Here is a 17719-nt window from a genome sequence, read left to right as displayed (position 1 = left end):
GACGTAAGTGCAACCCTTCAGCAAATTGCTGCAGATTTCAGTGCTGGGCCGTCAGACCAGCGTCAGCGTGCGAACCGTTCAACGAAACATCATCGATATGGGCTTTCGGAACTCAAGGCCCACTCATGTACCCTCGATGACTGAACGAGACAAACCTTTATGCCTCGCCTGGCCCCATCAAGAACGACATTGGACTGTGGTTGACTGGAAATATGTTACGTGGTAGGACGAGTATCGTTTCAAATTGTATCGAGCGGATGGATGTCTATGGGTATGGAGACAATTTCATGGACCTGCATGTCAGCAGGGACTGTTAAAGATGGTGGAGGCTCTGTAATGGTGTGGGGCGTGTGCACTTGGACCGATATGTGACCGACCCCTGAATACATCTAGATACGACTCTGACAGCTTACACGTAAGTAAACATTCTGTCTATCGCCTGCAACCATTCATGTCCATTGTGAATTCCGATGGACTTGGGCAATTCCAACACGACAATGCGACACCCCGCACGTTCAGAGTAGCTACAGAGTGGCTCCAGGAAAACTCTTCTGAGTTTCAACACTTGCTTTGGCTACCAACCTTCCTAGGGATGATCATTATAGAGCACATCTGGGATGCCTTGCAGCGTGGTGTTCAGAAGAGATCTCTACCTCCTCATACTCTTACGAATTTATGAACAGGCCTGCAGGATTCGTAGGTCAATTCCCTCTAGGACAACTTCAGACATTAGTGGAGTCCATGACACGCCGTGTTGTGGAACTACACGATATTAGGCAGTTGTACCAGTTTCTTTGCCTCTTCAGTGTAGAAAGTGCAGAACTAATGTAGCAACAAAACCTAAAACCTTGAAAGACTATAGATAGGACATTCATATTCTCAGAACATGCACACTCATGCTTATAAATTAAGGATAATGCTGATACATGGTGAAACAAAGCTCTAGCAGGCCGTTTCCGGGTTTAAATCACCTCGATGTATGACCATGCGATGCATTTGACCTGCAGTTGTCGCACGGTGGCGCTGGCAGCAGTCCACAAACGCAGAGGTGTGTTGGTGCATGTCAGGGAACGGCGCAGCGAGTAAGTGTGCAGACCTTTTCAGACGTGTTAATGGTGCCTGTGTGTTAAAAATTGCTCAATGAACATATATTGATGAAGTTATGAGGGGTAGAATACTAGGGCGACTGGAGGCTGGTCAAGGACAGCAGTTAGTAGCACGGGCCACAATGTGTGATAGCAAGATTATGTCAACGATTACAGCAGCCAGGATACGTGTCCAGGTGCTAAAGTACGGGGCGTCCACAGTGTACAACACCACAGGAAGACGGATATCTCACCATCAGTGCCCGCAGACGGCCACGGACTACTGCAGGTAGCCTTGCCCGGGATCTTACAGCAGCCACTGGAACAGGTGTCTCCAGACACACAGTCTACAGACGACTGAACAGACATGGCTTATTCGCCCGGAGACCTTCAAGATGTATTCCACTGACCCCTGGTTACAGGAGGGCCTGTGAAGCCTGGTGTCAAGAACACAGTGCACAGCCATTGCAACAATGGTCCCAGGTTATGTTCACGGACGAATCCAGGTATAGTCTGAACAGTGATTCTCGCCGGATTTTCATCTGGCGTGAACCAGGAACCGGATATCAACCCCTTAATATTCTTGAGGTCGTGATCTGATGGTGTGGGGTGGGATTGTGATTGGTGCACGTACATCCGTGCATGTCTTTGACAGAGGAACTGTGACAGGTCAGATGAATCGGGACGTCATTTTTCCACCAGTATGCCCGCCTTTTCAGGGGTGAAGTGTGTCACACCTTCCTCCTGATGGAGGCCCCACCGAGCTACCATCGTGGAGGAGCACCTTGAAACAGAAGATATGATGCGAATGGAGTGACCTGCCTGGTCTCCAGACCTAAACCCCATTGAGCACGTCTGGGATGTTCTCGGTCAACGTATCACTGCATGTCTTCAAACCCCTAGGACACTTCAGGAGCTCCGAGAGGCACTGGTACAAGAATGGCAATCTATACCCCAGCAGCTGCTCGACCACCTGATCCAGAGTATGCCAACCCGTTGTGCGGCCTGTGTACGTGTGCATGGCGATCATATCCCACACTGATGCCGGGGTACATGCGCAGGAAACAGTGGCGTTTTGTAGCACATGTGTTTTGGGACGGTTTTCTCAACTTCTCACCAATACCGTGGACTGTGTGCCTATGCTACTAGCGCCAGTTTTGTGTAGTGCCACGTTCTGTGGCACCACATTCTGCAATTATCCTTAACATTATAATGTTCTGCAGAAATGGTTAGCATTCTGTCAATTCAGTGCAGCATTTGTCCTGTTCGCTAGAAGGCACAGGGTTCACCATTGGCCCTGGTAACCTGTCCATGCCTGATGACATTGACGCGTATCAGGTGCGAATGGCGTCCTGTGGTAAAGTCATTCACGCTGCACACACTTGGTTCCACAGCTCATCTGTGATGTTTGCTCTGGGTCACAGCTCTGCACACGTCGTTCCACCACATCCCACACATTTTCGACTGGAGACATGTATGGTGATCTGGCGGACCAGGGCAAAAGGCTGATATCCTGTGACACCATGAAGGGACGTGTTCGTGAAGGAGCACGTGGTCGTGCATTGTCTTGCTGAAAAAAAAGTCTGGGGTGTTGTGCAGGAAGGGTATGGGTACTGTTTGCAGGATGTATGTAATTCACGTAGGTCACACTGGTCTGAATGCCCTGGACATGTACCAACTGTGATTTGCCATTTTATGCAAAGACATTCCACATCATAAGGCCTCCAGCTGGCGCTGTATGTCATGTGCGAATGCAATCAATGGTGCTCCCCAAAATGCGGTCATCATTTTCAAACAAACAGAACCCGGATTCGTCAAAAAACGCTATCTGATGCCATTCCTGGCCACAGTGGCGTCGTTAAACACACCATTGCCGTCTATTATTTCTGCACATTCGTCAGAAGTGGACTTCGCACATGTAACCCATGCCGTAATAAATGGCGACAGACTGTCACCCCTGCTAGTGAACGATGTGTTAGACCATTGCATTGTTGTTTGGAGCCGAGGAGAACGCAGATACAGACATGTCTTAAGCGCCATTCGGATGAGGTGTCGGTCTTCCTGGGGGGGGGGGGGGGGATCTGGGTGGTGAGACTTGACCCATGTCGTAGTGTTCTACGGCCTTCTGTCAACCATTCTACACACACACACACACTGCACTGCCGAAACATTTCGTCCCACACGAGCAGCATTTTCCCGGATGGATGCGTCACGTTCTCTCACGCCAATAATTCGCACTCTCCCAAACTCGTCCGCAGTTTGTGGTCTAGTGATTAGCGTTGGTGCTCCTGGATGCCGGAGTCCTGGGTTCCATTCTATTCTGGGCCACGTAAGGTAGTTTTTCCTCTCGTGGACTGGTTGTTTGTGTTGTCCTCATCATTTAATCACCATTCAGGAAAAATGGCGAGACTGGACAGTGAAAAGATTTGGAATTTCTACGGGCGCTGATAACCAAGCTGTTGTACGCCCCACAATTCAAAATCATCATCATCATCTTTCAGACTCATTAATTTCATAGTACAGATCGCGCATACGTCTGCGAGTCATCGTGCACGTCTGTTAAAGTCATGCTGATCCATTACCTTCGATTTATAGCGACAACGAGAGCTGCAGGCACATTTTACCGGTAGCTGGTGTTGCGCCGCGACGTCCATGTTGACTTTGAACCCGTTGGCCGTCATTGTTAAAATACTAATCATTTCTGCGCAACGTATTAATGTACAATGTCCTGTGAATATTTCTAGTCGTTCAAGGTGCTCTTTTCTTTATGATCAAGAGTGTATTTCGGTGGTGTGGCGTCGGCGCATAGTCGCGACACGGCACAAACAACTACTTTCTAAACCGTTGTTAACGAATCCGTAATGGTTTCACTTGATACACAGGGCGATTAACGATATTTTTTACCAATATAGGCCACGAGTGCAGCAGAGCCTCACTACTGCAGGTGAAACACCTTCACCGCGTCACCACGCAAAGCTCAAGTGAAGCGTGGAAATGCTGATGAAGAAATTTTCTCTCCGAAAACACAAAACAAGAAACGCTTAGTGTACAGTGTCACGAAAAAACGCTTTCACAGTTATTGGGAGGATAAATCTGTAATTCTCGTCAGATCAATGGTGAAGTGTTCCGCATTGTTTAGCTTACGAGAAACGAAATTTGAAAAATACAGAATCAGAGGATCGAGACGGTAATATGTGTCGAATTATCATAAGGCCAGTGGATATGTGTCCGCATAAGCTACGGCCAGATGAGAGGAAAAACAGATTTTTGCAACACAAACGAGTGACAGTAAAAATTATGGTGTGTTTCAAGTCTGTGAGTATAAGTGCAGACAGAAATGTACTTAACAGGAAAAGTCTGCTGAAGCTGTGTTTAGTATAAATGGCGAACGCGTGTAGTGCGTAATAAATATTTCATTACAACGAGAAAAAGGCATTTTGAAATTATAAAGCGATCAATTTGATTGATTTTTTTTTCCTTCCGAGATTGCTCCTCTCATGAAGGATGGATGCTCTGATTTCAGTGTCACGCTGTTCCCAAGTGTTGCTGTATATGCCACTGGTCGTGGATACCAACGCTAACTGCAAAGCCTACTTTCCCAACTACAACGCCAGAACCTCTTTCTGCGCTGGAGGAGTATATGGAGCAAGCATATGCAACGTGAGTAACCCAGCATACACACACACACACACACACACACACACACACACACTGTGCTTGTTGTACCTCTCGCTCTCATTCGATTTTCCGTTGCTTGAAAGAAGCTTAGCACCAATCATTTCTGCAGAACGTGCTAACGTACGTGTCCTGTGAATATGGACGTCCTATTTCTAGTCGTTCAAGGTGCTCTGTTTCCTCTCAATAGATAGTTGAGAGTATTTCTTGACTTATTTTCTATACACTTCGTATAAATAGAAGAATCCATGTAAATTAAACTCCTTTTGTTCATATGATAAATTTTGCGGGACGTCTACCACAGGGTCTTTCCCTGGGTTGTGCTTAATTTTCATGCTATCTTCGATCTCGCTTGAGGTATGGTTAGTTGTCTTCAGACGCACAGCCAGTGTTGTACGACTGCAATTTAAATTCCAGTGTTCTTTATAAAGTACACACATCAATAAGTTTTGCATCACTTCTGTTCCGAGGGTTCCGGACCTCTACAGAAAATTGGAATAGAGATCAACATAAACGTCATTTCGGCCCATGAAAGCCACGCATTGCATGTTGTGCCACCATACAGCGAGACCTTCAGTGGTGGTGGTCCAGATTGCTGTACACACCGGTACCTCTAATACCCAGTAGCACTAACTCTTGCATTGATGCATGCCCTTATTCGTCGTGGCATACTATCCACAAGTTCAGCAAGGCACTGTTGGTCCAGATTGTCCCACTCCTCAACGGCGATTCTTCAAAGTGGTTGGTGGGTCACATCGTCCATAAACAGCCCTTTTCAATCTATCCCAGGCATGTTCGATAGGCATGTCTGGAGACAAGCTGGCCACTATAGTCGAGCGATGTCGTTATATTGAAGGAACTCATTCACAAGATGTCCACCATGGGGGCGCAAATTGTCGTTTATGAAGACGAATGCCTCGCCAATATGCTGCCGATATTGTTGCACTATCGGTCGGAGGATGACATTCACCTAACGCAGACCCGTTACGGCGCCTTCCGTGACCACCAGCGGCGACCGTCGGCCACCCATGATGCCACCCTATAACAGCAGGGAACCTCCACCTGGCTGCACTCGCTGGACAGTGTGTCTCAGGCTTTCAACATTACCGCCTCCGACGATTGTATGGTTGAAGGGATATGCGACACTCTTCGGCGAAGAGAACGTGACGCCAATCCTGAGCGGTCCATTCGGCATGTTGTTCGGCTCATCTCCACGGCGCTGCATGGTGTCGTGGTTTGGTTGCAAAGATGGACAGGTCGCCATGGACGTCGGGAGCGAAGTTGCGCATCATGCTGCCTATTGCGTACAGTTTGAGTCGCAGCACGACGTCCTGTGGCTGCACAAAAGCATTATTCAACGTGGTGGCGTTGCTATGAGGGCTCCTCCGAGCCATAATCCGTAGGTAGTGGTCATCCACTGCCGTAGTAGTCCTTGGCCTGAGCGATGCATGTCATCGACAGTCACTGTCTCTCTGTATCTCCCCCATATTTGAAGAACATCGCTTTGGTTCACTCCGGGACTCCTGGACACTTCCCTTGTTGAGAGGCCTTCCTGGCACAAATTAACAATTCGGACACGATCGAACAGCGGTATTGACCTTGTAGGCATGTTTGAACTACAGACAACACGAGCCGTGTACCTCCTTCCTGGTGGAATGACTGGAAATCGTCAGCTGTCGGATCCCCTCCGTCTAATAGGCACTGCACAAGCATGGGTGTTTACATATTTGGTCGGGTTTAGTGACGTCTCTGAACAGTCAAGGTGACTGTGTCTGTGATACAGTATGCAAAGTCAATCTCTATCTTCAGGAGTTCTGGGAAAAGGAGTGATGCAAAACGTTTTTTGATGTGTGTATTCTAAACCGCTTTCATGTTCGGCCAATATACATGCGCTGACAATTCTGACAACCTATTTTATATACTTCTGAATCACCGTATTTGTCCTTATGTTCGTCCTCCTTGTTATAGAGCTTGCTAGGGGAAGTGATTGTCCGAAATACGGCCTTTACCTTTCGATCTTGGGAAAATCTCATAGTGTGGTATTTTATATGACTTTTGTGTGAGAGTGTGAGATATTACTTTGAACGCGTGCTACACAGGCCGCCCTGAGTGAGGCAGTTTCCTTCGCTTATTTATTGAAATTATTGGCTAGTCCCTACACTTCACCTAAGTGAATGCGGTACAAAAGCATTTAATATACGACAGGTGGACGAGCTGGTCCAGTGTTCCATTATTGTGATCAACGAAATATCTGTTCGGCCCAAAACTCAAGTAGTAATCTCAAAACCCTGCAATTACTCTGACTGTAATATAATGGAAAGTCGCAGACCGATTCCTGACTCGCTCATACAGTGTAGCAAAAACTATAATATTGTAAAGCTCTATATCGATGGTCAGAGTAAATCTGTTTCCAATAAGGCAAGAATATATTCAGGAAACAAATGCAATGAAGAAGTAAAAAACAGGAAACCACAGCATGAGGCAACAAAGAAAAAAAATAAAAGCCCACTGATAATGCTGACATTTCACATCACTTCGGCTAAACTGGCTGGGAATTAGAAAAAACGATGAAGTTGTGGTTTGCTCAAGGTGGATCTCCTCCAGAAACAAGTCTGTTTGTAAGCAAACACGAACACAAGAGCTTCAACCTCAAGATGGTTATTAGTTTCATAATCGCTGTACGTTAGCTGACACATGCTTCGCACTGCCACGTCTCGTGTATAGATTTAGTTCTGTAAATCTCAAAACGAATGACGACATCAGGAATGTTGAAAGTGAAGATAAGGCGTACACGCATCAAGCGAACTAATAACAATAATAATTGTACTTATTCATCATTTGATAATTTTGTACAATGATATAGATAAGTTCTTTCTGAGGGGCAGGGAATGAAAAAGTATATATGTCATGACTGTTTAAGAAAAGTAGTCTACAGTGATCAGAAAAACAAAGTTACTGACAGCGATATGTTTTATTCATTATAATATCGTGTTTTACAAAAATACTGTTACAGTGTCACATCTTAAAAAAACATCCTGTTGCGGGAATTATCATTCTGATTACATAATCAAATATTTCAGCAAAACGTGACTTCTTTTGGTTGCCTGCTATGTCTGTTTTCAATACTTCCGGATTTCTCAGTCTAAGGACCCCAACCTTCTGGGTTCTAGAAGTGTCAATCTGGTTTAAATACGTAGTTGTTTGTGATCGTTACTATGCAACTAATATAAGTTAATAAATACTGTTACAAAAATGATGTGATTAAGCAACTTAAAAACATAAACTACACTACTGGCCATTAAAATTGATACACTACGAAAATGACGTACTACAGACGCGAAATTTAATCGACAGGAAGAAGATGCTGTGATATGCAAATGATTAGCTTTTCAGAGCGTTCACACAAGGTTGGCGACGGTGGCGACATCTACAACGTGCTGACATGAGGAAAGTTTCCAACCAATTTCTCATACACAAACAGCAGTTGACCGGCGTTTCCTGGTGAAACGTTGCTGGGATGCTCCGTGTAAGGAGGAGAAATGCGTACCATCGCGTTTACGACTTTGCTAAAGGTCGGATTGTAGCCTATAGCGATTGCGGTTTATCGTATCGCGACATTGCTGCTCGCATTGGTCGAGATCCAATGACTGTTAGCAGAATATGGACTCGGTGGGTTCAGGAGGGTAATACGGAACGCCATGCTGGATCCCAACGGCCGCGTTTCACAAGTAATCGAGATGACAGGCATCTTATACGCCACGTCTCGATCCCGGAGTCAACAGATGGGGACGTTTAAAGTCAACAACCATCTGCACGAACAGTTCGACGACGTTTGCAGCAGCATGGACTATTAGCTCGGAGACCACGGCTGCGGTTACCCTTGACGCTGCATCACGCACAAGAGCGCCTGCGATGGTGTACTCAACGACAAACCTGGGTGCACGAATGGCAAAACGTCATTTTTTTCGGATGAATACAGATTCTGCTTACAGCATCATGATGGTCGCATCCGTGTTTGGCGACATCGCGGTGAGCACACATTGGAAGCGTGTATTCGTCATCGCCATACTGGCGTATCACCCGGCGTGATGGTGTGGGTTACCACTGGTTACTCGTCTCGGTCACCTCTTGTACGCATTGACGGCACTTTGAACAGTGGTGTTACGACCCGTGGCTCTACGCTCCATTCGATCCTTGCGAAACCCTACATTTCAGCAGGATAATGGACGACCGCATGTTGCACGTCCTGTACGGGCCTTTCTGCATACAGAAAATGTTCGACTGCTGCTCTGGCCAGCACATTCTACAGATCTCTCACCAACTGAAAAAGTCTGGTCAATGGTGGCCGAGCAACTGGCTCGTCACAATACGCCAGTCACTACTCTTGATGAACTGTGGTATCGTGTTGAAGGTGTATGGGCAGCTGTACTTGTACACGCCATCCAAGCTCTGTTTGACTCAATGCCCAGGAGTATCAAGGCCGTTATTACGGAGGTTTATCTGGGTACTGATTTCTCAGGATCTGTGCACCCAAACTGCGTGAAAATGTAATCACATGTCAGTTCTAGTGTAACATATTTATGCAATGAATACCCGTTTATCAGTATCTCAGATACTGACAGGTTTCAGATAGGAATGTTAGTAAGGAATGAAAGAGGAATCCGTCTGGTAGAATTTTGCACAGAGAATAACACTTGGTTCAAGAATCATAAAAGAAGGTTGTGCACATGGAAGAAGTCTGGAGATACTGGAAGGTGTCAGATAGATGATATAATGGTAAGACAGAGATTTAGGAACCAGGTTTTAAATTGTAAGACATTTCCAGGGGCAGATGTGGACTCTGACCACAATCTATTGGTTATGACCTGTAGATTAAAACTGAAGAAACTGCAAAAAGGTGGGAATTTAAGGAGATGGGACATGGATAAAGTAAAAGAACCTGAGGTTGTACAGAGTTTCAGGGAGAGCATAAGGGAGCAATTGACAGGAATGGGGGAAAGAAATACAGTAGAAGAAGAATGGGTAGCTTTGAGGGCTGAAGTAGTGAAAGCAGCAGAGGATCAAGTAGGTAAAAAGACGAGGGCTAGTAGAAATCCTTAGGCAACAGAAGATATATTGAATTTAATTGATTAAAGGGGAAAATATAAAAATCCAGTAAATGAAGCACGCAAAAAGGAATACACACGTCTCAAAAATGAGATCGACAGGAATTACAAAATGGCTAAGCAGGGATGGCTAGAGGACAAATGTAAGGATTTAGAGGCTTATCTCACTAGGGGTAAGATAGATATTGCCTACAGGAAAATGAAAGAGACCTTTGGAGATAAGAGAAGCACTTGTATGAACATCAAGAGCTCAGATGGAAACCCAGTTCTAAGCAAAGAAGGGAAAGCAGAAAGGTGGAAGGAGTATATAGAGGGTCTATACAAGGGCGATGTACTTGAGGACAATATTATGGAAATGGAAGAGGATGTAGATTAAGATGAAATGGGAGATACGATACTGCGCGAAGAGTTTGACAGAACACTGAAATACCTGAGTCGAAAGGCCCCCGGAGTAGACAACATTCCATTGGAACTACTGACTGCCTTGGGAGAGCCAGTCCTGACAAAACTCTTTCATCTGGTGAGCAAAATGAATGAGACAGGCGAAATACCCTCAGACTTCAAGAAGAATATAATAATTCCAATCCCAAAGAAAGCAGGTGTTGACAGATGTGAAAATTACCGAACTATCAGTTTAATAAGTCACAGCTGCAAAATACTAACGCGAATTCTTTACAGACGAATGGAAAAACTAGTAGAAGCCGACCTCGGGGAAGATCAGTTTGGATTCCGTAGAAATGTTGAAACACGTGAGGCAATACTGACCCTACGACGTATCTTAGAAGCTAGATTAAGAAAGGCCAAACCTACGTTTCTAGCATTTATATACGTAGAGAAAGCTTTTGACAATGTTGACTGGAATACTCTCTTTCAAATTCTGAAGGTGGCAGGGGTAAATACAGGGAGCGAAATGCTATTTACAATTTGTACAGAAACCAGATGGCAGTTATAAGAGTCGAAGGGATTGAAAGGGAAGCAGCGGTTGGGAAGGGAGTGAGACAGGGTTGTAGCCTGACCCCGATGTTATTCAATCTGTATATTGAGCAAGCAATAAAGGAAACAAAAGAAAAGTTCGGAGTAGGTATTAAAACCCATGGAGAAGAAATAAAAACTTCGAGGTTCGCCGATGACATTGTAATTCTGTCAGAGACAGCAAAGGACTTGGAAAAGCTGTTGAACGGAATGGACAGTGTCTTGAAAGGAGGATATAAGATGAACATCAACAAAAGCAAAACGAGGATAATGGAATGCAGTCAAATTAAATCGGGTGATGCTGAGGGAATTAGATTAAGATATGAGACACTTAAAGTAGTAAAAGAGTTTTGCTATTTGGGGAGCAAAATAACTGACGATGGTCGAAGAAGAGAGGATATAAAACGTAGACTGGCAATGGCAAGGAAATCGTTTTTGAAGAAGAGAAATTTGTTAACATCGAGTATAGATTTAAGTGTCAGGAAGACATTTCTGAAAGTACTTTTATGGAGTGTAGCCATGCATGGATGTGAAATATGGACGATAAATAGTTTGGACAAGAAGAGAATAGAAGCTTTCGAAATGTGGTGCTACAGAAGAATGCTGAAGATTAGATGGGTAGATCACATAACTAATGAGGAAGTATTGAATAGGATTGGGGAGAAGAGAAGCTTGTGGCACAACTTGACCAGAAGAAGGGATCGGTTGGTAGGACATGTTCTGAGGCATCAAGGGATCACCAATTTAGTATTGGAGGGCAGCGTGGATGGTAAAAATCGTAGAAGGAGACCAAGAGATGACTACATTAAGCAGATTCAGAAGGATGTAGGGTGCAGTGGGTACTGGGAGATGAAGAGGCTTGCACACGATAGAGTAGCATGGACAGCTGCATCAAACCAGTCTCAGAACTGAAGACCACAACAGCAACAACCCGTTTATCATCTGCCGTTCTTCTTGGTGTAGCAATTTTAATGGCCATTATTTATTTTAAAACAGTTAATGTTTTTTGCAGTCTTTCTTTTTGGTTTCTGCACTTGTGCCGTAACATATGTTACGTCCTCGCCAATGGACGTAACCAGAGCTGGCACACTGAGACAGTTTCTGATAGGGGCAATGGACAGGGCTTTGAAGTTCGCCGCTAACCACAAGTGCGGCCCAATCAGCAACCTCCACGCCGCCGCCAACGAGATGGACTTCCGCGCTGTGATTAGCGGCTACCACAGGCAGCAACGGTGGTTCAAGTTTTGTTGTTGGCCTGCGACAGTTATAATACGGAGTGCCAGAGTGGCAATTCGTAGCTACAGTTCGTAGTGATCAGCCTGCGAGACAGTCTACAAGCAGAGTCGCCTATAGCCTTCGCATAGGGATAGATGTTTGCTACAGTCATTGACAGTATGGCACCCAGATCGGACATAGTGTTGTTGACTAACGCCTTGACAGGCCACTGCTTAGTTGTACCTGTCCGCAAGCACATTTAACAAGCTGCTGTACAACGTAGGTGTAGCAGCTGAATAAAGTATACAAGTGGTCCATACAGAGCAACAAGAATTTTAATTAAAGCACGGCTGAAGGCCTAATCTTAAAATAGTTTTCATGAAGGTCGGCTGAAAGCCATGTACTAAACATAAAACAGACAATATTAATACGCTGCTGAAGGCCTGCCACAACACCTGCGACCAAATAAAATGACAATCACAAACAATAGCGTGCCAATGCTCGGACTGGTTAGGAAACACTAACCACAGTTTAGGTGAGACAGACACCTGACGAACCAAACGACAGAACACGTCTGAAAGCCCAAACAATTACTCAAGAACGCACCTCACGCTGCGGAGACTTCCTCGCTGCTCTGTCGCAACCGACCGATCGGCTACTCCAGTACTCAGACAGCATTCATCTGCCCAGCGGAAATCATAGATGCTACACACAGTTCCACGCAAACACTTGAACCGAGAACTCCGACAATCCTAAAGCCAATCACCGTGGAACAACAAGGAGAAATGACAAGTCCCACACACACAGAGTTTCTATAAGCTGCCGGTGTCCAAATACACGTCGCCCGATGAGACGACCGACCGAACGACCAACCAACGTCGTCCCCACTGAAGTTACGAGTGTCGGCAACGGTTGGGCGAGCCTTGGCTGTCCAGAGCTCACTGCAGGCTCCAACCCGACACAACTCGATGTCCGTTCGGAACTCGGAGACACGGCGACCCGGGCACACTGGCTCGGACCCATCCATGCAGAGGTAACTCTTGCCCTTCGGCGACGATATTTCTGCACGAGGAAGGAACCGACCCATGTCCGGCAAGATGACCAACTGACGAGGCCCAGAAACGGTCAAAAGACCAAATACACGTCGCCCAACGAGACGACCAACCGGCGGTCGTTCCCGCTCCAAACTCCTTCCGTCGGACAGTTCATGTGTGTGGCCAGTGATCGGATAGTACTGTCGCTCCGTCCCGACTCTCCTCTGTCCCCGACAGCTACTCCGTGCCCGATTGATTTCCAGACACACGACGACCCAATACTATCGGTCGCTCCAGAGATAGTACGACAGAGCACTTATCGATAAGCGCTGCTGCTGCCACTCACAGGCAGGTAAGGCAGGAAGTTAGTGACTCCAGTTAATGGAATAAGGAAACGAGGCGGTAGTACGGTAAGAGAAGATGACAAACAATAAACAGAATGTACACGAGCTGCACACGGCTCAGATACATCTTTTTTTGTCGAGGAACATATACGTTCTGGTCTGCTGTTTATGAGCTAGACGCATGGTCATGCTGCGGGCTGCCATCTAGTAACCAGTTGCGCAGCTCCTGGTGAGGTTGTTCTGTGGAGTCGTACTAGTTCTGTCACTCAGTTTGTGTTGTAATAATGAAACTTCAGCTGAGTGCACGTTACCAGTGATGCATTCAGCTCCTGTCTTTGTAGTAGTGTATTGACTTTGGCGTCCATCTTACCTGTCCAGCTTGGGCTGTTGTAATACTGTATCTTCAGTGTTCTGCATCTTACTAGACCTAAATTGTTTTCTTAGTGTTAATACTCAACGAAACACCGAGTATCGATATGATGAGCTCACTGACAATTTTATGTGGCGAGTGGTAATGGAAGAGCAGCTCTTCTTATCTACCAAAATCTGTTCTCTAACAGAAGACACACCACACACACAACACAGCACCTTTGATACAATTCATCGCCAAATCTACAGACCACGTCACTCTCAAAAACTGGTGGAGTGACGTGATCTGTGGATTTGGCTGTGAACCTTGGAGCAGCATGCATGCTGTAGCCTGTACTATGGGACCAGGTCGCCGGAGAGCGAATGACGTTGTCTTCCATACACATGTTTTACTTACAGTTGGGGCCTTCTAACAGCAGGAACGGCCACACCTCGGACTATGAGAATCCGCATGCCGCTGCTGTTAGATGGCAGCAACGAAGGTTCTTTGTAAGCGTCGGCGGGAATTGAGGACGATCTTCTTCTAGGACGCTTATTACTGCTACCTAGGTCAACTGCGGCAGCTTACTTACAGTTCCCGCAGGTAAACCTTCTGGAACTGCTGGTCAGTGTTGTACTTGCTCTGCGCGGAGGCCTCGTGATGTAACCCAGCACACTTCAGTGTTGATGCGCGTGCACGGCCGACTGTCGATTGTGGGGAACACTGGATATGCCGTGGAGGGCCTGTCGCGTTGCCAGTGCTTTCGCCTGACTTGACACTCCTTGATTACTTTCTTTGAGAAAACGGCAAGAGTGTGTTTTACGCTACTGTGATTGCCTTTAGAGCGGAGCTGCTAGCCTGAATCGTTGTGGAGTCCACTAAATCCAACAGATTCCTTCTGTGCTCCCCATAATTGTAAGGACATTGATACAAAGGTGTGCAGCATCTACTGAGCCACCTTTGATGTAAATTACTGTCAGAAAATGTCTAATAATACACTACTGGCCATTAAAATTGCTACACGAAGAAGTAATGTAGATGATAAATGGGTATTCAGTGGACAAATATATTATACAAGAACTGACATGTGATTACATTTTTACATAATTTGGATGCATAGATCCTGAGAAATCAGTACCTAGAACAACTACCTCTGGCCATAATAACGGCCTTGATACGCCTGGGCATTGAGTCAAACAGAGCTTGGATGGCGTGTACAGGTACAGCTGCCCATGCAGCTTCAACACGATACCACAGTTCATCAAGAGTAGTGACTGGCGGATTGTGACAAGCCAGTTCCTCGGCCACCATTGACCAGACGTTTTCAGTTGGCGAGAGATCTGGAGAATGTGCTGGCCAGGGCAGCAGTCGAACATTTTCTGTATGCAGAAAGGCCCGTACAGGACGTGCAACATGCGGTCGTCCATTACGCCGCTGAAATGTAGGGTTTCGCAGGGATCGAATGAAGGGTAGTGCCACGGGTCGTAACACATCTGAAGTGTAACGCCCACTGTTCAAAGTGCCGTCAATGCGAACAAGAGGTGACCGAGACGTGTAACCAATGGCACCCCACACCATCACGCCGGGTGATACGCTAGTATGGCGATGACGATTACACGCTTCCATTGTGCGTTCACCGCGTTGTCGCCAAACACGGATGCGACCATTATGATGCTGTAAACAGAACCAGGATTCATCCGAAAAAGTGACGTTTAGCCATTCGTGCACCCAGGTTCGTCGTTGAGTACACCTTCGCAGGCGCACCTGTCTGTGATGCAGCGTCAAGGGTAACGGCAGCCATGGTCTCCGAGCTGATAGTCCATACTGCTTCAAACGCCGTCGAACTGTTTCTGCAGATGGTTGTTGTCTTGCAGACGTCCCCATCTGTTGACTCAGGGATCGAGACGTGGCTGCACGATCCGTTACAGCCATGTGGATAAGATGCCTGTCATCTCGACAGCTAGTGATACGAGACCGTTAACATCCAACACGGAGTTCCGTATTACCCTCCTGATCCCACCGATTCCACATTCTGTTAACAGTCACTGGATCTCGACCAACGCGAGCAGCAATGTCGCGATACGATAAAGCGCAATCGCGATAGCCTACAATCCGACCTTTATCAAAGTCGGAAACGTGATGGTACGCATTTCTCCCCCTTACACGAGGCATCACAACAACTTTTCACCAGACAACGTCGGTCAACTGCTGTTTGTGTATGAGAAATCGGCTGGAAACGTTCCTCATCTCAGCACGTTGTAGGTGTCGCCACAGGCGCCAACCTTGTGTGAATGCTGTGAAAAGCTAATCATTTGCATATCACGGCATCTTCTTCCTGTCGGTTAAGTTTCGCGTCTGTATCACGTCATATTCGTTGTGTAGCAATTTTAATGGCCAGTAGTATATTTGCTATATGGGCAAGTACAGTAGTGCAGTTAAGAAAGTGCAACACGTTAGCAACTGTAAACGAGTAACTGTTTGGCTTTCAAGTTGAAACTGATTTACAGCTTGCACTGTGAAAAGATTCTGCATTCGGAAATCTTCTGCCGTTCAGTTTACCGAAACAACGAATACGTTCATACGTAAGCCACGCCGTGCCCGGGCCGAGTTGCTAATGAGACGCGACTGGCGCATGGGATGGTTACGACACACCTTTGCAAAGAAACGAAGACATTGCAGGTGCGGGAGTAAAGCCCTGACTGCATAATACGCTGTGAGATGGATCACTGAGGCTGCCCGTCACAGTGGCAAGGCGTAAATGTTACTGAATAAAAAGCACGTGAAATAATTAAAATTACGAGAGCTTTTTTCCAGCCACTCCTTAACCATTGTGAAGAGGTATGATTGACAGAGGGCTGGTGGTACATCCCTTATACTAACTGCCGGCTGTGACGTCACTGGAGCTCGCAATATTCACTGGATCCCACAGTGCGGTGAGCTGCAGGCCACTGTCTCTGGCAGTCGTACCACTTGACAGTGGTCAAGGGGTGCTTGGTCGAAAGCTCGTATAATCTGAACCACTTGACGCTGCTGGAAACCCGCTAACTTTTTATTCAATGTTACCATCGCGAGACTCTGAATTCTTGCATAAATGGCATTGATTCGTTTAAAATTACTGATCGTTCAAAAGCAAGAAGAAATGCATTGTAATAAAGCTGAAAAGTTTTCTCATTGTCAACCAGATATGAGATGAATAATGTACCCTTTTTCGTTTGTGAATCTTACGTCACTTAAAAATGTACTGGGTTCCAGCTTTGAATGTGTTATTTGCTTATAAATATGACTTAGTAATAGTGTCCTTTAATAGTTATGTTAAATATCAACTGTACATTAAATATCACCCATGCATTAAATATCACCCATCCGCAGTATGCAGAGAGACTGGACTGTTTCGCTCAATACTGGATGAGGGTTACTCATAAGGTTTCTCTTCTTCCTCATAGGGCGACAACGGCAGTCCGTTTACGTTTGGGACCACCAAGGGCTATGTGGTGATTGGCGTGGCCAGCTTTGTGTTCTCAGAACACTGCCTGACCGACTTCCCAGCTGGCTTCACGCGGGTCACCAACTACCTCACATGGATCTCTAAAACCTCCGGGATCAAGGTGACCTGATGTCCACGCTTCCAGTTCACAATACAAAGCCGTCTATAATGTTCCCTGAACCACCTTCTCATAAACAACCACTATGTAGTGAAATTTCGAACATAATTAAACATTTCAGCTGAATCGTATATGTGTGTTCGACTATCACTACACTCTACCTTAGCCATTAAAGTGCCATACAAGGTTCAAGAACAAAATAACATGGATCACAGTCAGCAACTGCTGCGACTGGGCATACGATACACCGTGTTGGCTTGTACAAGTCTTCTTTATGTGATTGTGGTCAAGAAGAAGATGGCAACCACAACTTCTTAGGCTGTCCGAACAGATACGAA

General features: G+C 46.0%; 1 protein-coding gene across 1 annotated transcript in view; it reads left to right on the top strand.

Moving 5' to 3' along the window:
- The window catches only part of LOC126284619 (complement factor D-like), a 174766-nt gene extending 157254 nt beyond the window's left edge, over nucleotides 1–17512 (top strand). Inside the window, exon 8 of the mRNA XM_049983688.1 lies at nucleotides 17223–17512. Within this exon, the coding sequence (XP_049839645.1) occupies nucleotides 17223–17368 (146 nt within the window). The 3' untranslated portion in view covers nucleotides 17369–17512. The remainder of the gene's footprint in view (nucleotides 1–17222) is intronic.
- Nucleotides 17513–17719: the final 207 nt, after the last annotated feature.

This window comes from Schistocerca gregaria, chromosome 8 (genome assembly GCF_023897955.1).
Source record: "Schistocerca gregaria isolate iqSchGreg1 chromosome 8, iqSchGreg1.2, whole genome shotgun sequence".
Classification (NCBI taxonomy): Eukaryota; Metazoa; Arthropoda; class Insecta; order Orthoptera; family Acrididae; genus Schistocerca; species Schistocerca gregaria.
The sequence above is the reverse complement of the archived record's forward strand: the minus strand, read 5'-3'. Positions and strand labels throughout refer to the sequence as shown.